Source organism: Lethenteron reissneri, chromosome 2, assembly GCF_015708825.2.
Source record: "Lethenteron reissneri isolate LAM-NWPU_2019-01 chromosome 2, ASM1570882v1, whole genome shotgun sequence".
NCBI classification, from domain to species: domain Eukaryota; kingdom Metazoa; phylum Chordata; class Hyperoartia; order Petromyzontiformes; family Petromyzontidae; genus Lethenteron; species Lethenteron reissneri.
Genome location: NC_083780.1, coordinates 9,967,812 through 9,994,199, shown reverse-complemented (window position 1 = coordinate 9,994,199; position 26,388 = coordinate 9,967,812). Strand labels below are relative to the sequence as shown.

The 26,388-nt window shown below is 52.9% G+C and overlaps 1 protein-coding gene across 1 annotated transcript; it reads left to right on the top strand.

Moving 5' to 3' along the window:
• The first annotated feature begins 3,127 nt into the window (after positions 1-3,127).
• BMAL1 (basic helix-loop-helix ARNT like 1) lies at positions 3,128-26,103 on the top strand. The gene is made up of 18 exons (XM_061552676.1): positions 3,128-3,301; positions 6,095-6,242; positions 9,450-9,470; positions 10,707-10,745; positions 11,698-11,739; positions 13,508-13,665; positions 14,483-14,562; positions 14,752-14,844; positions 16,351-16,468; positions 17,406-17,561; positions 17,921-18,296; positions 19,226-19,332; positions 19,993-20,143; positions 21,258-21,508; positions 22,067-22,175; positions 22,971-23,061; positions 23,555-23,636; positions 23,909-26,103. The coding sequence occupies exons 1-18, from the start codon at positions 3,253-3,255 to the stop codon at positions 24,058-24,060; spliced, it is 2,223 nt and encodes a 740-aa protein (XP_061408660.1). The 5' UTR covers positions 3,128-3,252; the 3' UTR covers positions 24,061-26,103.
• The last annotated feature ends 285 nt before the right edge of the window (positions 26,104-26,388 follow it).

Sequence of the window (26,388 nt, the reverse complement as noted above, 5' to 3'; positions counted from 1 at the left end):
TTGTGTTTTATTTTTATTATTTTATTACTTCCCTTCTACGTGACTTTACCGAAAGAACCAAGAAGATGCGTTGAACTTCTTTCGCACCGTACGGAGCCAACCGTGCTAGTCGGAGGTGCGAAATCGGAGGAAGATGTGCAGTCCGTGCGGAGCGAACCTTCGCGCAACCAACCCCGCAACGAATGATGGGACTTTTGTCTCAGCGGAAGAAGAAGCAAACGCCAAATCCCCTTGTCCAAGAGAGGACACCGGATAAGCGTTGTTCATAGGCAGGCGCCGGGGGACACGAGGGCACAGAGACCCGCCGCTAAGCACGCGCAAAATTGTTCAATTACGCAAAGTGCAGATTAGAAGTTACGTAAATAATTGAATTACACGGACACGTTTATCCCGCATAAGTACTTCCCCGCAAAACGTTTGGCGCTGGGAAGGGAAAAAAAACCCCTTCCAATAATAACATTCGATAATGATAATAACATTTTATGAAAATAATATTGTAGAATAATAAAATTTTAGGATAAAAACGTGCTATGATAATAACATTGTTTAATACCATTCTATGATAATAGCATTCTATCATAATAACATTCGAAAATAATAACATAAATAATCATAACAACGTTGTATAATAACAACATTTTCTTTTAATAACATTCTATAATAATAACATCGTATAATTCAGCCGTAATATTCAAGGTGCGCGTGATTTCAAGACGCAGAGCGCGCGTTGCAGCGAATGGCAGCGCCCCTGCGAATGTCAAAGGCGGCGAGAGATGCGGGGCAGCACTCCGTGCCGTCTTCACGGACATTTCGCGAACGCGAGCTGGGGGTCCATCAGCCGATTGGATGTCCACGTTGGACGTCAGAAACCTGGCTTAAAGACGCACTGCGACCTCGACGCTGGATATAAAAAAAAAAGTTTAACGACCCGTAAAGGACAACAAACTAAACACAAATAGCAGCTCTGTAGAATTTAGTTTTTCAATCTGGATTGTTTAAAAGTGCATCGCTACAGTGGCTTCCTAATATCGGAAGAAAGAGATACCAGCACCTGGGCAAAGCCATCTCAATGTCTCTACAGTCTACACCGTGCTGCAGTGATACCAGCACCAGGGCAATGCCATCTCAATGTCTCTACACCGTGCTGCAGAGATACCAGCACCAGGGCAATGCCCTCTCAACGTCTCTACATCGTGCTGCAGAGATACCAGCACCAGGGCAATGCCATCTCAACGTCTCTACATCGTGCTGCAGAGATACCAGCACCAGGGCAATGCCCTCTCAACGTCTCTACATCGTGCTGCAAAGATACCAGCACCAGGGCAATGCCATCTCAATGTCTCTACACCGTGATGCAGAGATACCAGCACCAGGGCAATGCCATCTCAACGTCTCTACACCGTGATGCAGAGATACCAGCACCAGGGCAATGCCATCTCAATGTCTCTACACCGTGATGCAGAGACACCAGCACCAGGGCAATGCCATCTCAACGTCTCTACACCGTGCTGCAGAGATACCAGCACCAGGGCAATGCCATCTCAACGTCTCTACACCGTGCTGCAGAGATACCAGCACCAGGGCAATGCCATCTCAACGTCTCTACACCGTGCTGCAGAGATACCAGCACCAGGGCAATGCCATCTCAATGTCTCTACACCGTGCTGCAGAGATACCAGCACCAGGGCAATGCCATCTCAATGTCTCTACACCGTGCTGCAGAGATACCAGCACCAGGGCAATGCCATCTCAACGTCTCTACATCGTGCTGCAGAGATACCAGCACCAGGGCAATGCCATCTCAACGTCTCTACACCGTGCTGCAGAGATACCAGCACCAGGGCAATGCCATCTCAACGTCTCTACACCGTGCTGCAGAGATACCAGCACCAGGGCAATGCCATCTCAATGTCTCTACACCGTGCTGCAGAGATACCAGCACCAGGGCAATGCCATCTCAACGTCTCTACACCGTGCTGCAGAGATACCAGCACCAGGGCAATGCCATCTCAATGTCTCTACACCGTGCTGCAGAGATACCAGCACCAGGGCAATGCCATCTCAACGTCTCTACACCGTGCTGCAGAGATACCAGCACCAGGGCAATGCCATCTCAACGTCTCTACACCGTGCTGCAGAGATACCAGCACCAGGGCAATGCCATCTCAACGTCTCTACACCGTGCTGCAGAGATACCAGCATCCAGGGCAATGCCATCTCAACGTCTCTACACCGTGTTGCAGAGATACCAGCACCAGGGCAATGCCATCTCAACGTCTCTACACCGTGCTGCAGAGATACCAGCACCAGGGCAATGCCATCTCAACGTCTCTACACCGTGCTGCAGAGATACCAGCACCAGCCATCTCAATGTCTCTACACCGTGCTGTAGAGATACCAGCACCAGGACAATGCCATCTCAACGTCTCTACACCGTGCTTCAGAGATACCAGCACCAACCATCTCAACATCTCTACACCGTGCTGCAGAGATACCAGCACCAGGGCAATGCCATCTCAATGTCTCTACACCGTGCTGCAGAGATACCAGCACCAGGGCAATGCCATCTCAACGTCTCTACACCGTGCTTCAGAGATACCAGAGAACCACAGAAGCGCATCTGAAAGGGCGCGATAACGACGCAGTCGACGATGAAAAAGCCTCACGTTGGGCTAACTGCGGACGCGTCGGTGCCGCGAGGGTGCCTGTGGTGAACGCGTGGACGAACTCCTGCGAGAGGGGGGGGAGACCTTTAAACCGTCGCCGATTCCTCGCTTGGCGAGCCGGCCCCGCTGCTACAGCCACCGCCACATTGAAGTGTTGACACGTCGCGCTAAGCCCTGCCCCACATACAAGTAGGTCAAATCCATCCCTGCGAGTCGGCGAGCGCCTCCCTCCCAAACCCAGCCTGCACACCCCCACCGCAACCCACTATCCCGTCTCTCGCTCGCTCGCTCGATCCCTCTCTCGCTCTCTCTCGCTGCTTTGCGCGTCTAATTAAACCCGTAGGGCCGTGCGTCACGGCACGTAGCGCGCGTCCTATTGGCACCATCGGCGCGCAAACTCGCTCCTTGTTTTCGCTCCGGCTATAAAAATTACAACTCCACAACCCTCCACCCACCCACCCAAACCGAGCAGTGGCTGCCGCTGTTGCTGCCGCTTGCGGGCGCATTTAACAGCGGCTGACAGAGAGGAGAAACGCAGTGGCTTTGGCTGAGAAGGTGGTTGCAGTAGCGCGCGCACGCACACGCGATGTCCTTCGCGACGCAGCCGGCGTTCATCCCCGACTCGTTTCACGAAGGTTTGTGCAAATGTGTTTTTTTTTCGATTTTTTTTTTTACATTTTTTGTTTCGGCGGTCTCAACGGTGATTTTGGTTTAGGTTCGGTTTTTACCGGAACAGTTCGAATGCGATCGTCGTCGCGCACGTAAACTGACCGCGAGGGTGGTTTTGGCGTGCGGTTGATTGTTTTAAGGGCAGTTTCATCTCGTCGGTGTGTTTTTTTTTTACGTTTGAAGCATATTTATTTTGGTTTAGCGCGTAGGCTTTCGCGAGCAATGTCATCCATAATAGAGTTTTTTTGGGTTAGATCGCGTAAATATATAAATGTGTCGTTAAAATCCGCCACCACCCGACACAGCCGACTAGTGAGGGCTGTCACGTAAACAGAACGTGGCCAATTCGTCACGAGTACAGCACTAACCGGTGTGTTGGAGAGCCAAGCCACAACATTTACACTCTGAGTACGACGTTTCGCCAGTAATTACAGTAATCAATTCCAACACGCTGGTTAGTGCTGTACTAGTGACGAATTGGTCACGTTCTGTTTACGTGACAACCCTTACTAGTTGGCTGTGTCGGGTGGTGGCGGGTTTTAACGACACATTTATATATTTACGCGATCTAACCCAAAAAAACTCTTATGGATGACATTTATTTTGTTACGTAATCTATCTTCGCCCGTTGGCCTCTTGCTAGCCGAACGGTCTAGACACTTCCTTTCCAGGAATGACATAATAACTCTTGTGCATTTACAATTTTTCCCAAAGCGGCAATTTGAATTCTTTACTTGGCCTTTGCTTGACGTCGTATTGAATAGTTAAGCGGATTTAGCCTGGATTCCTGCAACTTTAATTGCATGTAAATAGTCAGCGCACTTTAACGCGTATTCACGTAACGGGAGGTCACCGCCGTTTACACGTACCGCCAACATTAAACCAACAATTTGGTGATGCTGCTGCTGCGTTGGCAGTGGTGCACAAGGACAAATAATAACAATAACAGCAACAACTCAACAAATTCATGAATGACACTGTGTGGCTTTAAAATGAAAAATATATACAGGAGGGCCCAAAAGTCAGAACGCATAGGGTTAATTCATTCATTTTAACACTGGCATTACACAATTTAATTGCTTATTCTTTAAGTTAACATTGTATATATTTTGATTTAAAGCTTTCGTGACTGCAGGGATTCATATTCTTGGTTCTTTCGGTAAAGTCACGTAGAAGGGAAATAAAAAATAAATAAAATAAATAAAACAATAAAAAATTCTCACGACGTTTCGACTGCAACACAAGCAATCATCATCAGGTGTGAAATCCACAGCAAGAAAATTTGAAAAAAAAAACATTTTGCTGTGGATTTCACACCTGATAATAATTGCTTGTGTTGCAGTCGAAACGTCGTGAGAATTTTATTGTTTAATATTTTTATTATTTTATTATTTCCCTTCTACGTGACTTTACCGAAAGAACCAAGAATATTGTATAAATTATCAGTATTAATATATCGATGGTTCTTCGTCTTCCTTTGGGGGGTCACTTCAAATCCATTGTTAACAAAACACGACCAAGAACTCCGAATTAATGAAGACTACAAAACACTATTGATGAATGCTCAAAGATTACGCAGCGGTGATCATAGAAAAGTCCTAAATTCGTTTCAAAAGAGAATTCGTGCATGAAATGTCAATGGAAGACAGTTTGAACATTTGCTACAAATTTTTTTTAAATAACCCGATGTGATTTGTTGATTTGCTGACTTTTGGGTCACGCCTGCACCACGCGCACGCATGGATTCTATTGTCGATGCTCTGCACCGGATTCCATTATCGATGCTTTGACTTGCGAATCGGTAACCAGGTCAAGAGAAACGTTGAGATGGCTTTGTCCTAATGTTCATGTGTCCCTCTGAAGCTGTCCGAAGCACGACGAACAGACATTGAGTTGGCATTGCCCTGGTATTGGCGTCTCTAAAGCACGGTGTAGAGACATTGAGATGGCATTGTCCTGGTATTGGCGTCTCTAAAGCACGATGGACAGACATTGAGATGGCATTACCCTGGTATTGGCATCTCTAAAGCACGGTGTAGAGACATTGAGATGGCATTGCCCTGGTATTGGCCGTCTCTAAAGCACGGTATAGAGACATCGAGATGGCATTGTCCTGGTATTGGCGTCTCTAAAGCACGGTGTAGAGACATTGAGTTGGCATTGTCCTGGTATTGGCGTCTCTAAAGCACGGTGTAGAGACATTGAGATGGCATTGCCCTGGTATTGGCGTCTCTAAAGCACGGTGTAGAGACATTGAGATGGCATTGCCCTGGTATTGGCGTCTCTAAAGCACGGTGTAGAGACATCGAGATGGCATTGTCCTGGTATTGGCGTCTCTAAAGCACGGTGTAGAGACATTGAGATGGCATTGCCCTGGTATTGGCGTCTCTAAAGCACGGTGTAGAGAAATTGAGATGGCATTGCCCTGGTATTGGCGTCTCTAAAGCACGGTGTAGAGACATTGAGATGGCATTGCCCTGGTATTAGCGTCTCTAAAGCACGGTGTAGAGACATTGAGTTGGCATTGCCCTGGTATTGGCGTCTCTAAAGCACGGTGTAGAGACATTGAGATGGCATTGTCCTGGTATTAGCGTCTCTAAAGCACGATGTAGAGACATTGAGTTGGCATTGCCCTGGTATTAGCGTCTCTAAAGCACGGTGTAGAGACATTGAGATGGCATTGCCCTGGTACTGGTCTCTCTCTGAAGCTGCCCTGGTGCCCGTGTCCCCTGCGCATGTTGTACGCGTGCCTCGTGCAGATGAAGCGATGGCGGACCAGCGCATGGACATCAGCTCGACGATGAGCGAGTTCCTGGCGCCTGGCTCCTCGGGGCTGATGCCTCGCACGCTCAACAGCGCCGCCCTCGACTTCAACCGCAAGCGGCGTGGCAGCTCCCCCGACTACGAGTACGCGAGACGGTGCCCACGCGAGAGTGCGCACGCCGCGTCGTTGTCATTGCCGTCGTCGTGATTATCGTTACGAGACTCATTTTAAAGGAGGGAACTCGCCAAGTTCGGGGCGGTGATGTTGTTGCCGCTGCTGCTGCTGCGTGTGATCGGGATTGAGCGATTTTTCCCAGGTTATTTTTAAGCATTGGGATTCATCTTCTTGGTTCTTTCGGTAAAGTCACGTAGAAGGGAAATAATGAAGTGATAAAAATAAAACATAATAAAATAATTCTCACGACGTTTCGGCCACAACGCAAGCAGCCGTCCTCAGGTGAAGACCAGGTCTGTCGGGGAGACAGCGTCACCCCGACAGACCTGGTCTTCACCTGAGCGTCAGACGCTGTCTTCCCTTCTACGTGACTTTACCGAAAGATGAATCCCTGCAGTCACGAAAGCTTTACATCGAAATTTTATTATGTTTTATTTTTATTATTTTATTATTTCTTTTCTACGTGACTTTACCGAAAGAACCAAGAAGATGAGCCACTTCGTTGGGCTATCATTTGTGGCCAGGTCGCTTCTGAAAAAAACCAGCTACGTATCTCAGTGGGCCTAATCTGGTAAAATAAAAAAAAAATATCTAGTTTATTTTAAATCGGTCATTTAATTCTAGATTTGAAGCTTTCGTGACTGCAAGGATTCATATTCTTAGGTTTTTTCGGTAAAGTCACGTAGGTTAAACGTTAAAATTAATCAAAGTAAAATAAAATTAAAAAATCACGACGTTTCGGAGGCAACACAAGCTTCCGTCTTCAGGTGGAACCGTCACAGCCACGACAGCTGTATCAAGTAAATGAGAGATTGCAAGAGCTACTACTCCGTATATGCAATCTCTCATTTACCTGATACAGCTGTCGTGGCTGTGACGGTTCCACCTGAAGACGGAAGCTTGTGTTGCCTCCGAAACGTCGTGATTTTTATTTTATTTTACTTTTATTAATTTTACTGCTTTACCTACGTGACTTTACCGAAAAAACCTAAGAATATCGGTCATTTAATTCGGCTATTTCACGCGACATTTAAATCGGATGGTGTCCTACATTTAAATGACCGGGAAGCCAGCTTATTAAAAACAAAAAATACATTTCGGCGTCACGTAATGTGTGCGTCACACGTGGCATTGAAATGAATGAGAACGCTGTGAAAGGCGTTGTGCGAGAATGGCTTTAAGACAAACAACGAGGACATGAATACAGCGGCGTCAATGGAGTAATACAAAGAATAGTAACAATGAATTATATTATATATAAATATATAAAAAACCAACACGGGCGCTGTGACCTAGATATTAATGCGGAAATATAAAAAGGCTTTCTTGAAGCCACACAAATGACCGAGCTCAGCGCCTACACGGAATTGCCTTTTTTTTGTTCCCCCCCTTAAAATTCCCGAAATGTCATTGGCGAACAATGCCTCGAAAATACATTTCCGACGCAACAATAAGCTCTAGATCATCCGGGCTAATAGAGGGAAGCGGAGCGTGGGATCACACAGCCCGCAGAAAACCAAAACACGCTAAGTCTGGCTTCGGACACACGATTATTCTTCACCAATCTACTGAACTAAACTATTTTTTTAAATATTTTTTTTTTTTTACCAGGTAAGGCCCACTGAGCTATGCAGCTCTTTTTCAGAAGCAACCTGGCGATTAGAAATGATCGCTCAACGAAAGTGGCTTATCACGTGGAAATTTATAGCCGAAAAATACTCAAAACAATTGACGATTCTGAATGCGGAGGGAAAAACCGGAGGACCCGGAGAAAAATCCACGCGACCACGGTGGAGAGAAAGAGACACCGCAAACTCCAAATATACAGCAGCAGCAGGCATCAGGGTCAGGATCGAACCCACGATCTCCTGCACACCAGGCGAGGTAGTTAACATCTCCTAGCCACCGTGATGATTGTGTGAGAGAGAGACACGCAAACTCCAAATTTACAGCGGCAGGCAGCGTCAGGGTCGGGATGGAAGCCACGAGGTAGTTAACGTCTCGCCACCGCGGCGCCCCGACATGAACACAGAGTGGCCATCCAGCGGAGACCGCTTACCTTCCGTGTCTAGGCGCGGCGGTTGGATCATCGGTGAACTTGGTACCAAAATGACATCCGCTACACCCTAGTGTAACCGATTGCGCCGGCGTCATTTTGACGAGTCGGGCAAACGGTTAGCGGCTTACAGCGGTGACCGGTTATAACAGCTCTGTCCAGCCGGAGTTTGCGCACGTGGTGTTGGCGTTTGCAGCTGCTCTCCGCTGCGCGGGTGTGTGCATGACTGTTAACGTATCTTACATCTTGAATCCCTCCCTCACTTAATGCAGCAAATCTGGCTGTGACGGTCCCACCTGATGACGGAGACTTGTGTTGCCTCCGAAACTTCGTGATTTTTATTGTTTTATTTTTATTAATTTTTATTTCATTTTTTACCTACGTGACTTTACCGAAAGATCTAAGAGTATGTTACCGTATCCTCCGAAATTGTGAGAGGCGCCCACAACGTTTGTTTTAAAATACGGGGAGGGGGAGGCGGGAGGAGGGGGGGATGGCTGGAAGTGTTTCTCATTTACCCGGAGAACAGACGGCAACGGTTCAATTCCCGCAGCTGGTCAGTAGCCCGAGGTGGCCAGGAGGTGGCGGTGCAGCACTGGATTATTGAGTCCATCCGTGTGTGGCGGAGCTATCCACTGGCACCTGAATCAAATTGGCCAAACATTACAATGTAGTGGTGACCCTCTCGAATAATAATAACAACAACGCTCCTACTTTGACCCGGCGAGGCTTTGGCGGATTAGTAACCACCGCGGCAGAGGTCGCAACCGGGTACCCGATACCCGTACCCTACCCGATACCCGGCTACCCGTACCCGGCCGGGTACGGGTACGGGTAGCCGTTTGCGACCCTGGTGCGGCCGGGTACGGGTAAGGAATCAAAACCCGTTTGCGACCTCTGCGCCGCGGTAAGGTGAGAAAGCTGGACGCAGCGTCCCGAGGCGACAGGACTCGCCCGAGGACGCATCGAGAGGCGGATAAAAACGCACCGCGATGCCAGTCGATTGATATTTTCTCCGTGAAAGGAAACAACAAACGGTCCGTTCGAGCACGATGTTGTCGCGTCGTAACGACTGAAACGCCCTGTTCTCCTGTCTCTCCCCTTCTCACGTCGCGCCCAGCCTGGATGGCTTTTCATTCGAGTGAGTAGCTCCCTTCTCACCGCTATCACCGCTCGCCACACTCACCTCTCTCTCTCTCTCTTCCTCCTCCCACTCGTCGTCGTCGTCGTTATCCTCAGATGTCGTCGTGAGAATCCCTTCCCGCGGGCGTCGAGGGCGAGCCGTATCGGAAGGCCGTGCGGTAAACTCTTGACTGACCGCCATCTGCGTGGATGGGATATGGCACCGTGGGATTTCTCCGGACACTCTGGATTCCCCCACCGCCCCCCCCCCCCCCGCCGGCATGTATAAACGCTCATCAATTGGCTGAAAACATCTTAACACGCAGAGGATCGCAGAGCTTGGGCAATTGCCATCTCACCGTGTGGCCGCTGGCTTCTCCGTTCATCCGTGGTTCCTCCGAGCCTTTCGCTCTCTCTCAACGCGAGCGAGGAGCGAACGCCGTCGCGTTGGGGGATGGCGGCGCAGCAGAGGTCGCAACCGGGTACCCGATACCCGATACCCGTACCCTATCCGATACCCGGCTACCCGTACCCGGCCGGGTACGGGTAGGCCGTGAGTCATTGGTGAGTAGCCGTTTGTCACTCATTTCCCAACGTCTTGTCTCTTCTCACAATTCAAGTTCCTAGAATCAACCCACCCGCGCCTGCAACATGGCTTCATCCCAGAGGTCGCAATCAGGTACCCGATACCTGTACCCTACCCGTACCCGGCCGGGTACGGGTAGGGTACGGGTACGGCCGGGTACGGGTACCCGTTTGCGACCCTAGTGCGGCCGGGTACGGGTACGGGTAAGGAATCAAAACCTGTTTGCGACCTCTGCGGCGCAGTGCTACAGGTCGATGTTGTTACCATGTCATGTGCACGAGTGTCGTCAAAGCCTCTCACCACTCAGCGCGTCACTCGCACCCCAACCCACGCGTGTTGGGAGCGGCGGTGCAGCGGTTAGCACTGCGCCACGAACCCGGCATCGCCGAGTTCGATTCCCGCTCGCGGCCAACACCGGGCGGTGATTATCTGAACCGGTGCTGGGGCCTCTCCAAGGTCGACTCGGCCTCGAAATGAGTACCTGGTGCGGTGTGTAAATATATATATCGCCGCTGAGGAGACAAAGGCGGCCGGGCGTGGTGTTGGCCACCCACCCCCTTCGTGTGCCGTGCCGGCCTTCACAGGTGACGCTCGCTAACAGCACGTGCCCCCAACAGTCTGTTAATACGATGCGGGGGGTCTCTGTGTGCACGCTTGGCTTGTTGGCAGGGACTGTATGGACACGGACAGAGACGATCAACTCAACAGGTACCATTGTTTATAGATTTGAAGCTTTCGTGACTGCAAGGATTCATACTCTTAGTTTTTTCGGTAAAGTCACGTAGGTAAAAAATGAAATAAAAATTAATAAAAATAAAATAATAAAAATAACGACGTTTCGGAGGCAACACAAGTCTCCGTCATCAGGTGGGACCGTCACAGCCAGACTTGCTGTATCAAGTGAGGCAGGGATTCCAAGATGCAAGTTCTTAAATACAAGTTAAGGGGGAGGGGGGGGGGGCTTATCAGAATGTGGTAGCCAATGAATGGAACGTATCGCATTTTGGAATCCCTGCCTCACTTGATGCAGCAAATCTGGCTGTGACGGTCCCACCTGATGACGGAGACTTGTGTTGCCTCCGAAACGTGGTGATTTTTATTATTTTATTTTTATTAATTTTTATTTCATTTTTTACCTACGTGACTTTACCGAAAAAACTAAGAGTATAGGTACCATTCTTGATTTGAAGCTTTCGTGACTGCAGGAATCCATCCACTTTGGCTCTTTCGGTAAAGTCACGTGGGCGTAGGAGGACCCCTCTTGCTTGCCCATCGCCACATGTATAGCCTCTTGTTGTAACAGCTCTCTCGCTGGTTCAGCAGTTACACTGCTGGATAATATTTTTTTCCGCCCGAGGCCGACCGCTTGTGTTGCGATCGAAACGTCGTGATTTATTTAATTTTATACACCCACGTGACTTTACCGAAAGAAGCAAAGAGTGTTAACAGGTACCGTCCGTCAATTATTGTTGCGACGCTCCCGCTGTTGCTAATGCGGCCCAGTTAACACGGAAAAATAAACTCGACACACTTGTAAACAGCGGCACTGTCGATTTTATTCTATTAAGTAGGCGTTGTTGACAAGTGTGTTAAATATTTTGCTTTGTTTTTAATTTTTGTATTCACGCCGCGCGTGTGTTTTTTCTTTCTTTATTCTCAGAGTGGAAGGCACGGATCAGCAGTGCAGAAACAAGTACTCCAAGTAAGAAGGACGTCTCTTCGTGTCACTGATGCCCACGAGACAGAGCCTCGCGGATTATCGGATTCCTCCAGTGTCACGAAATATTCCGATTCTCATTCTGATGTAACCTCTAGCTCGTTGTGCGGAGGTGGTGGTGGTGGGGGGGGTAGAGACGCATCTACCTCTTGGGAAAACGCGAACCACACGCAGGCAACGCTCCTGGGAGTGGTTGTCGCCGAGTCGTTTCGCTCCCCTTAGGGGCCATCCATTGAGTAGGGACACAAACATCTGTCAAAACTCAAAACCCCTCCCCCCCTTCCTGTACGCACGCGGACTTTTTACACCCCCCCCCCCCCCGAATCCTAAAGAACGTCCGATATTTAATCCACGCAGAAACAATCACGGATTAATAATATTAACGTGTTTGAGCAAACAGATTGTCCACCGCCGGCTGCATGAAAGAATTAAGTTGTGTACCTTGGCCACTTATTTTGCTGAGCTGCGTGATAGCTGCAGTCAGGGGCACGGTGGCACACGAGTGACACCTCTCCCACAGTCCCACTTCTCCCGGTAGTACTTGTTGTCTCACAGCTGAAGAAACTGAACTGTGGCTCATTTGAAGGCCAATGTAGACAAATTATTATCGAGGCTTCACCCCCCCCTCCTCGTTTCCTATGCGCACATTGTCAGTAGACCCCCCCCTACGCAAGCGAACGCATTTGGATTAACCCCCCCTCACCCCTCAATGCGTACGGACTCAGTGGATGGCCCCTTGAGCTGCGTCAACGCGGAGCGCGGCTTCCCCGACTTGCGGTCATCGTCGCGAGACGGTCGGCACCGCCTTGCGTGGCGCAACCACTTCCGAAAGCTCGACTCGGGCAGCCCTCCCGATGCGATCGACACGGGGAGAGAGGCGCTCGCCGTCGCTGTGGGCAGCGCGCGGACGGCGAGCGTCTCTCGTCTCGGGCGTTGACCGCTCGTCGGAGCGCTGGAAACTCGCGTCGAGCTACGGAGGGCGAAATTGAACGACGCCGACGATACCGTGCCCGGCCATCGGTGAGCGCGTTCATTGTCAGCCACTCAATGGCGGAGCCAGGATTTTCAGGTGGGGGGGGCAACCCCTCCAGCAATGAGAAATGATAGAGGAGTTGTTAGTGAGTAAGGACTTGTCCCTTGCTTTTTTATGCGACGCGTGTGCGGCGATGGCGCAGACATCGATCGAGGGTCGAATTCGAACCGCGTGGTGTGATCGGCATCGCGCTCGCTGAAGGTGTTGATGCCTTCAGGGAAGTCGTGTACTTGTGACGCAACTGCGCACAATTCTGTGAGTCACTTATAACCGCTTTGCCGTTACTTATTGCCAATTATGGACTCAGAATATTGTCCTGTCATCCATCTCATAGAGTCCCTGGCACGTAATAATATGCTACACAGTGGCAGTGGGGGTCGCAAAATGCCGATTTATTACTAATAAACCCCAATGATCCGATCGAATGAGGGATTTCGATCGGATCATTGGGGGGGCACGTGCCACCCCCCCCCCCCCCCCACTGGCACTGCCAGTGCAGCCACTGACAAGCGCCCGACAGCGACTGGGCCCTCTGTCGTTATCACCACGCCGGTTGGGTGTGCGGCTCAGGGAGTGGAAGGTGGGGGCCCAGGACCGGTTTCGGATATCACCGTCGTGTGATGTCAGCCATGCTCCAACCATGCTTTCAGCGTGCTACTCGCTGGCGGCGCTTGCCCTCAAGGCTGCAACGGTGGACCTTTGCGCTGTGTGCCCCGCCAGGGAGGCTCACAGTCAGATCGAGAAGCGGCGGCGGGACAAGATGAACAGCTACATCGACGAGCTGGCGTCCATGGTGCCCACGTGCAGCGCCATGTCGCGCAAGCTGGACAAGCTCACGGTGCTGCGCATGGCGGTGCAGCACATGAAGACGCTGCGCGGTGAGGCACCGGGACGCGGCGGCGGCGGCGCGCAAAACCGCGGTCGCCTTAAGCCCGGTTTTAGAGACACGCGGGGAGCTGAAGTCTGGTTTGGAGAGGCACGGGGGGAGCTGAAGTCTGGTTTGGAGAGGCACGAGGGAGCTGAAGTCTGGTTTGGAGAGGCACGGGGGAGCTGAAGTCTGGTTTGGAGAGACACGAGGGAGCTGAAGTCTGGTTTGGAGAGGCACGGGGGGAGCTGAAGTCTGGTTTAGTGAGACACGGGGGAGCTGAAGTCTGGTTTGGAGAGGCACGGGGGAGCTGAAGTCTGGTTTAGTGAGACACGGGGGAGCTGAAGTCTGGTTTGGAGAGGCACGGGGGGAGCTGAAGTCTGGTTTGGAGAGGCACGGGGGAGCTGAAGTCTGGTTTGGAGAGGCACGGGGGGAGCTGAAGTCTGGTTTGGAGAGGCACGGGGGGAGCTGAAGTCTGGTTTGGAGAGGCACGGGGGAGCTGAAGTCTGGCTTAGTGAGACACGGGGGGAGCTGAAGTCTGGTTTGGAGAGGCACGGGGGAGCTGAAGTCTGGCTTAGTGAGACACGGGGGGAGCTGAAGTCTGGTTTGGAGAGGCACGGGGGAGCTGAAGTCTGGCTTAGTGAGACACGGGGGGAGCTGAAGTCTGGTTTAGTGAGACACGGGGGAGCTCAAGTCTGGTTGATTAAAAAATCTAATTTAATTTATAATAGTTTCATTCCAAGCCCGCATCTTGGCGCCCACTCTTCAGTTTCTTTTTCCCTTCTCGCACTAAAATTTCCCACCGATGGCCGCGTGCTCTTCATTCGCAGGCGCCACCAACGTGTACACGGAGGCCAACTACAAACCGGCGTTTCTGTCCGACGACGAGCTCAAGAATCTGATCCTGCGGGTGAGTGGCCGTGCTGCTGCCAATGCCGCAGGAAGGAATAGTCGAGAATCGGCAATCGCTCTACGTGTTCAATAATAACAACGATAATGTGCACTTATTAACGTCTCAACACGCCAGATCGTCAGGTGGCCCGACCAGGAAAAGTCAACTCCGAGTCGACGGCTGAATTGTTGCGTCTTTGCCCCGCAGGCCTCCGAGGGGTTCCTCTTCGTGGTCGGATGTGATCGTGGGAAAATCCTCTTCGTCTCAGAGTCGGTCTCCAAGATCCTCAACTTCGGCCAGGTAAAGCTCGCGCTGGACATTTCCTTGACGTTTTTTTGGTTTGTTACCACCCCAGCCTCATCCGCCATCGCGCTAGCGGCAGGCCGCGTCGTTACGAGACGGAGAATCCATTCGGAGCACTCTCACAGAGAGGCGCGGCGCAACTTTGGTGCGTGGGAACGGCCCGTGGAAGTGAATGTCGCAGAGCCACCTCCAGGGGGTACAAGTTTGTCACCCGCCTCTGCCGTGCGAGAGCGGCGATGGGGCCCGCTTGCTTTCATTCTCAGAGCCACTGTCTTCTGGCAAATTATGCAGAAACAACTTGAATTGTGATGCTCGTTTTATTGCTGTTGTTGCTGTTGTGTGCAGCGATGGACCGGACTCATAAGGGTGCGCAATATCAAATGTTCTTACTTACTTATTGGTGACCGCGCTGAGACCACCAAATCACTCGACCTGAGAACCCGGCTTAATCACAAGCAGCTGCCTGGCTTCGAACTGTTTTTGTTTGTTGCGGTTGCACCCGATTCAAGAGCCGAATGGCTCACAGGGCTATACCTAATAAATTAAACTGAACTCCAGGATCTTAATTTTGGAGCTTTCGTGACTGTAGGAATTATTCTTTGGTTCTTTCGGTTAAGTCACGTCTAAAGATAAAATAATAAATTAAAATAATAGCATATTACGACGTTTCGATTGCAACACAAGCAATCATCAGGCATAAAAGAAATAGCAACAAAAATCTAACTAGAAAACTATAGACAGACATACAAGCAGACAGACATCACAAGGACACACAAAGAGAGGACACATATCGGCTTGTGTTGCAATCGAAACGTCGTAATATGCTATTATTTTAATTTATTATTTTATCTTTAGACGTAACTTAACCGAAAGAACCAAATAATGAACTCCAGGATCTCAGCGATGCCATCCAAGTGGTTGTGAACCTCTGTGCCACTGCCTTGATGTGGCTTTGCCAAACATCATCGCCGTATTTACCGTGGACGGGCGCGAGAGACCAAGCCGCTTTAGAAATGGCCAAAAAAATCCCAAAGCAGGATCCTCCTGCAAGGCAGTGCCTTGAGACTCAACGAGGCTTGGCAGGGGAACTAATTGACACCGTTCTTCTCGGTTCCAATCCGGCAGGCCGCCCCGGTTAATACTGCGCGTGCATCAACCACAAAGCCCGCGCCTGTCGACTTCACGAGACGGCCATCACGTGCCGGCGTCGTGGGCCAAACGTTCCAAATTCTAAAAATCACACCGCAAATGACTCAACTGGCATCACACACAGACACACGGAGCAGTAAATCATCGCCCACCCACTGGCGGAAGAATGCTCGCTCGCTGGCCTTGTGCTGCACGGGGACGGCTGTCGATGGGGGTGCCCCCTTTAGAATGATGCGATGCGCTGCGCTTTGAATGAGCCGAGGCTTGTAAAGCAATCGCCATGTAAGTGCCAAGAATATTGTTATAATTATTGTGTTACTGGTTTGCCTGCTGTGCAATGTCGTGTGTATGCAGAATGACCTGATTGGGCAAAGTCTCTTTGACTACCTTCATCCCAAGGACATTGCCAAGGTGAAGGAACAGCTGTCCTCGTCAGACACGGCTCCTAGGGAGAGGCTTATAGACGCTAAGAGTGAGTGCGGGGTAGCATCTTCATCATTACTCAATTGGGATTACACACGGCAGCAAACGTCGCCCCCTACCGGCAGAGCAATGTCCACTCCCAGACTAGGTGCAGATGTCACCTTGTGCCACTGGGGTGGGGGGGGGGGGGTGTCCTTGCGAATGTGCTGGGTTGGGATGCAAGTTGCTCGTCGCGCTTAAAGCTCTCTGAGACGCAGCGGCGTGAAGGAGGGCGACTATCAAAACACCATCGTCGTCATCGTTTTATCGTATTCTCCGGATTGGAGGGCACCACGGTAGAGTAAGACGCACCCCACAAATGTGGGGTCAATTTAAAAAAAAAAATCGACACGGGGGGGGGGGGGGCGCGGAAAAAAGTTTATCATTACGGAGAATACAACGGCGTCCGTGTTGTTTATTACCGCAGTTCCGATTAGAACAGTTGGCTCCGTACGGTGCGAAAGAAGTTCTGCGTACATACGCACGTTATCAGCCGCCCAGTTGAAGTCACGGTGAGCTACCGGTGTTCACATCATGAGAGGGAATCCATTCGGAAATCTCACAGAGCATTGTGTGACCCCGTGCGTGCGTGTGTGTATATCTGTGTGTATGTATATCTATATATCTGTGTGTATGTATATCTGTGTATGTATATCTATATCTGTGTGTATGTATATCTCTGGGCACGTGCGTGCACGCTCGCTGCGTTACGAACCCATCATCAGCGAATATCTCAAGCGACCCCCAGGGGCCTCCCTTAGGTCGACTCAGCCTTAAACGAGTTGCCTGGCGCGCGGAGTGGGGGGGAGGCGACGTTTTTTTGTCAATTCCACGCGGGGCACGGCGCTCCATGCCGCGACTGGGCCACCTTCGGCAGCACTTGCCCCACCACCCCGGCAAAGACTATAACGGGGGGGGACCCCTTTGCCTCTTGCGTGTGGGCGCAGCGGGCTTGCCGGTGAAGACGGACGTGCTGGCGAGGCCAAGCCGCTTGTGCTCGGGCGCCCGGCGCGCCTTCTTCTGCCGCATGAAGAGCAACCAGCCGGCGCTCGTCAAGTCGGAGGAGAAGGATTTCTCTTCCAGCTGCTCCAAGAAGAAGAACGGTCGGTACAGTCCCACGGGGACTCCGGGGTCGTGGAGGGGCTGGAAGTGGGGGGGGGGGGGGGTTGTGGCCGGTTTGTCCGTTTTCATTGCAGGTTCAGTTCGCTTCGTTGAGACGATTCGGTTTGAACCAGCTGAGAAATCGAGAGTGACCTGGGGGTTATTGGTCTGGGGCCATTATTTCTGCAACCCGTGGGCCGGCGTCAGGCTCCAGCGCAATTGAATATTTCTGTCGTCGCGTAAAGTTCCCAAAACCGAATCTCACGAACCAAAAAAACTAAAACAACCTCCAACCCGCGACCGCCACTCTCTCGTCCAAACGTAAACCGTCCTGCCCCCTCGCCCCTCCGACCCGGTGTAGACCGCAAGAACTTCTGCACGATCCACTGCACGGGCTACCTCAAGAGCTGGCCGCCCACCAAGATGGGCCTGGAGGAGGAGGGCGAGAGCTCGGACAACGAGGGCTGCAACCTCAGCTGCCTCGTGGCGATCGGCCGCCTGCACCCACACGTGACGGCGCACGCCCCTCCCGCCTTGGCCGCCGCGGGGGGCACCGGCGGCGCGGCGCCACCGTCGCACCAGCTGGGCGCGGGGACCCTGAACCCCGGCTCCGCTCAGCACCACCAACACCAGCACCACCAGCACCACCAACACCAGCAGAACCACATCCGCGTGCGTCCCGCCGAGTTCGTGTCGCGCCACGCCGTCGACGGCAAGTTCACCTTCGTCGACCAGAGGTCGGTGCTGACGCTGCGCCGCCGCCGCCGATACGCCTGTCGCACGTAAAGCGCTCGCTGCGAATGAGCCGCAACACCGAATCTCTCGTCCGGGGAGCGTAAACCGGCAAGGGCACGAACTCCGGTCACCGTCCTCGCAGCGGCGGAGGCGGCTTTTGGCTCGGCCGTCGGACAAAGACGCTTCATCGCGCGGCGCTAACGGGTTCGCTTCTGCGGCCGTCTGGAACGCTCTTCCTTGCGATATTCAAACGCCACTGGGAGCTATGCAATTTTAAACAATCTCGGTTGAAAACTCTTTTTCGTGTTTTGTTTGTTGTCCTTCCGCGCACCTCCGATTAGCGCTGTTGGCTACGTACGGCGCGACAGAAGTTTAAAATTATTTGTTTACATTTTCTATACTTTGCACTCGTGTCGTGTTTGTGTATTGTTTGTTGTTGTTGTTACGTCCTGATCCAGTGCCCCTCCTGGACATCTCCAGTATGAATGCCCCTGATACCAGGAGAGAGTGTTCACATTTCGCCTTGACTCACCGGCCCCCGCTCCACACACACCCGGCACTCCGCTCTCTGGCGATTCGGTGAATGGTTTACGATCCTGCCGGTTGCAATTCGATTCGAGAATGGATCAGTTCCCCCCCCCCTTTCTCCCCCCTTGCTCCACCTATAAAACCTCTTGCCACGGCAGCTCTCTCTCGCCCACGTCAGCATTTTTTCTTGCTGTGGTGTTCCCAACTGATGAGGATTGCTTGTGTTGCGATCAAAACTTTGTGATTTGTTTTATTTCTACCTACGTGACTTTACGAACCAAGGAGTACGAGTACAGTTTATTACTCTTTTGAAACAAACGCCTGTGGTCCGGTTCGAAGTGGCGGCGGCGGCGGCGTTCATAGCGGCGTTGATTTTTGTTTGTTTGTTGTTGTCGCGGTGCAGGGCGACGGCGATCCTGGGCTACCTGCCACAGGAGCTGCTGGGCACCTCGTGCTACGAGTACTTCCACCAGGACGACCTCGTGCACCTGGCCGAGTCTCACCGCCTGGGTGGGGACTCCTCGACATCACCGCCACCGCCACCATCACCAGCTGCAGCAGCAGCTTAATTCACCAGCACCACCATCATCAAATCCACCAGTACAATCATCATCGTCATCATCAAATCCACCATCATCATCATCATCAAATCCACCAGTAAAATCATCGTCATCATCGTCATCATCAAATCCACCAGTACCATCATAAAATCCACAATCATCATCATCAAAACCACCAGTACAATCATCATCAAATCCACCAGTACCATCATAAAATCCACAATCATCATCAAATCCACCATTACCATCATAAAATCCACAATCATCATCATCAAATCCACCAGCACCATCACAATCATCATCATCAAATCCATCAGAACCACCGTCAGCTAGCACTAGCAGCAGCACCTCCACCATCAGCAGCATCAGCACAATCGCCCCCATCAGCACGACCAACAAAACCATCGCCTTCAGCAGCAGCTCCAGCAACACCACCACCACTTCCTCTCCAACACCACTGGGGCTGTCCCCAGCCAAGCCGGGTCCGTTTGACATCTTTACCCTCAACTCCAACGCTCCTCACTTGCCACCACCTCCACCCCGCGTCTCACTCTGCCCCCCCCCCCCCTCTCTCTCCCCTCCGGTGACCGCCACCGCTTCACACTCCCAGTGCTGCAGTCCGGAGACCGCATCGCCACCAACCTGTACCGCTTCCGCTGCAAGGACGGCTTCTTCGCCACGCTGCGCAGCCTCTGGTTCAGCTTCATGAACCCGTGGACCAAGGACGTGGAGTACATCGTGTCCACCAACACGCTCATCGCGTAAGTGGCTCCCTCGCTCGCTGTTAGGTGGGCTGGTCAATCGTTCGATTGATCGGGAAATCAGTCGGTCGGTCCGTCGGTCAGTCGATCGATTGGTCGGTCAGTTGATTGGTCAGTCGGTCGATTGGTCAACCAGTCAGCTGGTCGGTCGGTCGATCGATCGGTCGGTGGGAGAGTTTGTCGGTCGGTTAAGCGGCTGACCCGGCCATCCGCCAATGGGCCGAGTTGTCGGGGACAGAGTCTCCGCACGTCGCCTCACCGGCCGGGCCCCGACATTGAGCGACGCAGCCAAGGGGGCCTCGATCTCGGTCACAAACTGGGACATTACCGCAGGATGTGCTGTAGGCTGCTGCTGCTGCCGTTGTTGTTACTGCTGCTGAGGCAGCAGATACTGTAGGGGCGTGGGCAGCAGAGGGCAGTGCAGCACGCTAGAAAAACAAAGACAGCGTCCGCGTTGTACGCACGGCGCTGGACGGAGCGGTCACATGCAGGGTCGTGGAAGGTGGCGGCGGCTGGGGGAGGTGGGGGGGAGGAGGCGTTCATCCAGCAGTGGATTGACCACGGCCGATGACGACGATGTCGATGTAACAATTCGTTCCGCTGGATGAGAATGACCTTCTGCTGCAAAACACATGAATGAGGGCACGCCGAGATACAGCGTCAGGGCACGGCAATGCCGTGCAGTGGCTGTGAGATGTACTTCTTCGTACAAAACAATTAACACGTGTGTGTGTGTGTGTGCCTGCTTGTATGTATGTGTTTGTGTATATTGGTGGGTGCGTGCGTGTGACTGTGTTTGTGTGTGTGGCGTGGTGCGATGTGTGTGCTGCACGTCTGTAAACGTGTGCGCGTTCGTGCACCTGTTTGGGACACGCTCGCGCGTGTCAACTTTGTGTATCCGTCTGCACGTGCCTGTGCGTATATTCTCCCCCATGAACGCACGTGTGTGCGAAACTGCGCGTGTTCCCCGCGCATGTGCATACGATCCCGTGTCCATACGTGTGCACGCCCATGCGTGTGCTTGTACGCGTGCGTTCGTGTGCGTGCGCTCGTGTGTGTGCGTGCGTACGCGTGCGTGTGTGCGCGCGCGCGTACGCTCCGCGTCCCACCCGAGCGTGAGTTTGTCAGAAATGGGCTCGGCGAGCCCCGGCTTGGCCCAGCTGAGCCCCACCTCGACGCTGGGCTCCCAGCGCCGTGGCGGCGGGGACGACCGGGCGGAGGGGTCCACCGGGGGCGGCACCGGGGGTGGCCGCCCGGGCCCCGCGTCCGCGATGCCGGGGTTCGCGCCGCTCGCGGGGCTCAGTCCGGGCAACGGCGGCTCCTCCGCCAGCCGCCCGGTTGCCGCTCGCTCCTCCTCCTCCGTGGGTGAGCCGGGCCTGGTGATGCAGCTGCTGCCGCTGCTGCCGTGACATCTTCCTAACCCTCTAACCAGTTTCTTTCCGTGGGGGCGCCACTGTGGCGAGATGTTTAATACCTCGCCTGGTACGCAGAAGGTCATGGGGTCGATCCCGACCCTGACGCTACTGCGTGATAAGGCCACTTCGTTGGGCTATCATTTGTGGCTTCTGAAAAAGAGCTACACAGCTCGGTGAGCTATGGAGTTCTTTTTCACAGATGTCCACCAAGGCATGGCCATTGAAACAATGGTGCGGGCTTCTTAAACCCACCGTGGCCTGTGTCCACCCAGCAGTAGAAATTGGAACACCACAATTGGTTTATAATCCGCAGGTCTGCTGTGGTGGGGCACTCCCACCTCTCCCAAGACATCGGGCCAGCGTGGAGGAAGGACTAGGCCAGAATATCCTTTCTGCCAGCGGTGGGGTTGACCAGAAAATTGCAGGGCTGCACCTTTACCCTTGCGAATGAGCGGTTCAACAGAGGTGATTAACGAATGTTTCCGTAACTTTTCCATTCCATAACCAGGAATTAAACGCAGCATTCCCGGGATTCCGGGCTTGCCGGGCGGCACCAGGCCTGGAGCCGGAAAACTTGGCCGGATCATCGCCGACGAGTTCATGGAGACCACCCACAGGTGAGGGTCACAACAACAACGAACAACAGCCGCCGTTCACCACTAAGTGGCAGTGACGTCAATATTAACTATTTTTATTTTACCAGGTAAGGCCCACCGAGCTTTATAGCTCTTTTTCAGAAGCGACCTGGCCACAAATGATCGCTCAACGAAGTGGCTTATCATCGTGTGGAAATGTATAACCGGCAAATACTCTTAACGCGTTTTTCTAACTGTGGATGGAGAAACCAGAGGAGCTGGAGAGAAATCCACGTGACCACAAAGAGAACATGCAAACTCCAAATATACAGGCCTCAGGGTCGGGATCGAACTCACGACCTCCTGTGTACAAGGCGAGGGAGTTAACCTCTTGCCACTATGGCACTGCTTGTGCCACGCTAAGTGCACCGTGTAAGGCAAGTGAAGTGTTGAAGGCTTGCCGCTGGCAGGAGTTCACAGGATGGACCCAGGGGCCGTGGGTTAGCCGACGGAGACGACTGGCAGATGCACCAGCCGCGCTCCCAACCGTGCCAACCGTGGCTTGCAATGCACAGAGACAAAGATCCCCCGTATAACCTAAACAGACTGTTGGGGCAAGTGCTGTTAGCGAGCACCTAATGAAGGCCGGAACTGTACACGAGGGGGTGGGTGGCCAGCACCACGCCCGACCGCCTTTGTCTCCGCGGTGCCGACGTTAACGCGCCTGCGGTATTAACCGGGGCCGCCAGCCTATAGGGGGGGGGGGGGTCTGTCTCTGTGTAACACGCAAACACACGCGTGTGTGTGTGTGTGACACGTGTGCGTGCGCACGTCCAGGTCGCGATCCTCTCCGTCCAGCTGCGGCTCCAGTCCCCTGCAGCTCGCCACCCCTCCGCCGTCCGATGCCATGTCACCCGGGAACCGCAAGGTCAGCCGCTTCCGGCGCGCCACCCGGCAGCAACGCCGCAGCTGCACGGCGCGGTCGCGTAAACACGGCACGTGCGGCGGTGACGCGGGCGGCCCGGCGGGTCGGCGCGTTTGCCGCTTGTCCTCGGTGGTTTGCGGTTCCGTGCCCGGCTGGCCGCCCTGGTTAATGCGGGCGACGCCGCTCGCCATCCGCCGTGCGGTGGGGCGTTCCGGGTCCAACGATGCCGTTGGAAAGGAGCGGGGCCCGCTGCGTGCTGGCGTCACGGTGCAAATTTGATGAATTTGACGAGTGAATCGCAAATTGCTCAATTGGGATTACACAATTGGGATTTCCCGTCCCACCGCTTAGCACGGTGGGCTACGTACGGTGCAAAAGAAGTTAAGCGTACGTACAGCGCAGCGATCATCACGCCCGCTACTCGCAGGCTATCGGCACTTGCCCCAACGGCTTGTAAAAGGCTACACGGGGGATCTTTGTCTGTGTGTGCATTCAGGGTTCAGCACTGGCCATGCAGTCTCCTTCAAACTCGATGAATGGAGCCGACAGCAGCAACCCTTACAGTGGTGGCCCCATCAGTGAGTGCGACCCGACCCCACCGACTCCAACGACCCCACCCGACCTCACAGATCTCACCGACCCTGACCCCACCTACCCCACTGAACCCACAGATCCCACCAACCCCACCGATCCCGACCCCGATCCCACCGACCCCACAGATCCCACCTACCACCTGCCCAATCACCTCCCTCACCTGCCCAATCCAGCTGTTCTTCCTCTTCCGAATCGACCGATTGAGTCCACGTTGGTGAAAGATGATGACGATGACCACGATCTCTGTTGCTCGCAGGTGACAACCCCTCGCTGGACCTGTACCTCATGGACGGCTCAAGCAGTCCCAGCAACGACGAGGCGGCCATGGCGGTCATCATGAGCCTGCTGGAGGCCGACGCTGGCCTCGGGGGTCCCGTGGACTTCAGCGACTTGCCCTGGCCGCTGTGAACACAGCAGCTGCTGCTGCTGCTGCTCCTGCAATTGCTCCCACAGTTGCTGCTGCTCCTGGAGCTGCTGCTGCTGCTCCTACTACAGTCGCTTCTACAGCTGCTGCTGCTGCTCCTAGAGTTGTTGGTGCTCACAGCTGATCCTGCAGCTGCTGCTCCTACTGTTGTTGGTGCTCTACAGTTTCTGCTGCTCTACATCTGCTCCTGCAGCTGCTGCTCCTACAGTTGCTGGTGCTCTATAGCTGCCGCGCCTGCAGTTGCTCCTACAGCTGCTGCTGCTTCTACAGCTGCTCCAATATTTGCTGCTGCTCCTACAGCTGTGCCTACAGCTTCTGCTGCTCCTAGTTCCTCCTACAGCTGCTGCTGCTCCTACAGCTGCTGCTGCTCCTACGGTTGCTGCTGCTTCTACAGCCGCTCCTACAGCAGCTAAGACGAGAGGACCACACCGCAGTACTTCAGGAACTGCTGAAAGTTTTTGCATAAAGCACAAAGGCCGAGTGCTTTTGTAGACGTCGTTGCACGTTTTTTAAAAAGCCTTCTGGGTTTTCCAGCCTGCGCTACATTTCTGTAACAACGGGGGTTGTCTCGCCATTTACACATTCGGTTAACTTAGGCTGCCGAGTTAAACCCCGAGCGTACACCAATTCCCCGAGTGTCAAATTCGACCATCGTGCGAGCCATTTGGAGAAGAGCTGCCACAGCGGCGCTGCCTCGGGTCGCACACCGGACGCGCAAGCCAGAGGTCGCCGGTTCGATTCAATCTCCCAGCGCGGCAGTTGAAAGAGCGGGAAATCGTTTCTGGGATCCCCCTTCCGCTGCGTCCGTCCACCCAGTGGTTTAAAACATCTACGCCGCAGTTAGTCCGTCGGCAGGTCACGTGCGATCTGGAAAAGTGTGGGCACGCCCAGAGCCGTCCCGAGGGTACACAGCGAATCGGGGCGACTGCCCCAGGCCCTGCGCTTTGGGCCCCCCCCCCCTCGCGCTTCGACGTCACGGCGTCAGACGTAATACTTCCGGTGTAGTTTGAAGGCATCTGGGGGGGGGCCCGCACACCCCACCAACCCCATGGACGGCCCTGGGTAAGCCCCACCTCGTCAGTTACTCTGGAAAAGCGTTATTTATTAATTGTGACATTATTTGGTGTATCTTGTCCGTAAAAAAAAAAAAAAGTATTATTTTAAATCGAGCAGCGACAATCACGGCGTGACGATAATCGTGAAAATCCGGACGATACGAATGTCGTGGCTGCTGATAAAGATGCACTCCCACAAGGCCGCCATGTGGCCAATGGATTGTGGGAAGGAGGTGTTATTTATTTAGTGACGAATGGCCAGTTTTGAGGGCTTAATGAACGAGGGGCGGGAGAATCAGAATATTTATTTATACTGGAGGAAGGATAGCGGCGGTGATAAGTGGTGGTGGTCAACTTAGGGGAGCGGTATTTTGTAGCGGTTGGCACGTTGCGCTACGAACCCGGCGACGGTTATCTGAACCGGTCATGGACCTCCCCTAGTTCGACTCAGCCTCAAATGAGCACCTGGTGCGGTGTGTGAACATCACCCCTGGGGAGACAAAGGCGGCCGGGCGCGGTGATGGCCACCCGCCCCGTCTCGTGTGCCACAGTGCCGGTCTTCATAGGTGCCCGCTAACAGCAGCACTTTCCCCAACAGTCTGTTGAGGCTACACGGGGGATCTTTGTCTTTGGTCAGCTTGAAGAAGAGGGAGGCGGTGCTGGTGGTCGAATCGCATGAGGGCAGAAGGGTGCGGTGTGAGCGGACGTACAAGGATATTGAATCGAGGCCTTGGTCACTTCTAGATCAATCCACAATGCAATGTGAGGGGGGGAGGGGGTTGTCTTATTTTTCAATAAAATCTAAAACTTCACTTTGTGCCTAGATGCTGACAGCACAAATTGTGAAATAATTGGTTTAAAAAATGCGAGATTTAACAACAACAAAAAAAAGAGATCGGAGTTGTATTTAAAGTTGTACTGTATATACACGAAGGCGAGGGGAAAAAAATACAAATAAAAAAAGCGTGCGGAAACGAAAAATGCGTTGCTTTGAACACATCAAACCTGTGCGTATTACGGTGTTCTACTTTCGTTTGAGGAGGTTGTGTTCTCACGTGTGCAGCTGGACGGGAGGTGAGACGGGCGGGCCTCAGTGACGTCATCATCATCCTCAGCAGCGTCATGCTGGGCGGGGCTTGTAGGGGGTTTCCCTCCTTCGGGTTCGGGAGGCAGGATGTCGGGGAGGTCGTCACTAAAAAAGTAGCCGATTAAAAATCTTAGTCGATCAGTAGTACCCATCAAGGACTCGTCCCGGCT

Coding starts and splice junctions, on each gene's coding strand:
- BMAL1 (XM_061552676.1), top strand. CDS start 3,253: ATGTCCTTCGCGACGCAGCCGGCGTTCATCCCCGACTCGTTTCACGAA. Junction 14,563..14,751: donor TCAAGAATCTGATCCTGCGG/GTGAGTGGCCGT, acceptor TTTGCCCCGCAG/GCCTCCGAGGGGTTCCTCTT. Junction 14,845..16,350: donor AGATCCTCAACTTCGGCCAG/GTAAAGCTCGCG, acceptor GTGTGTATGCAG/AATGACCTGATTGGGCAAAG.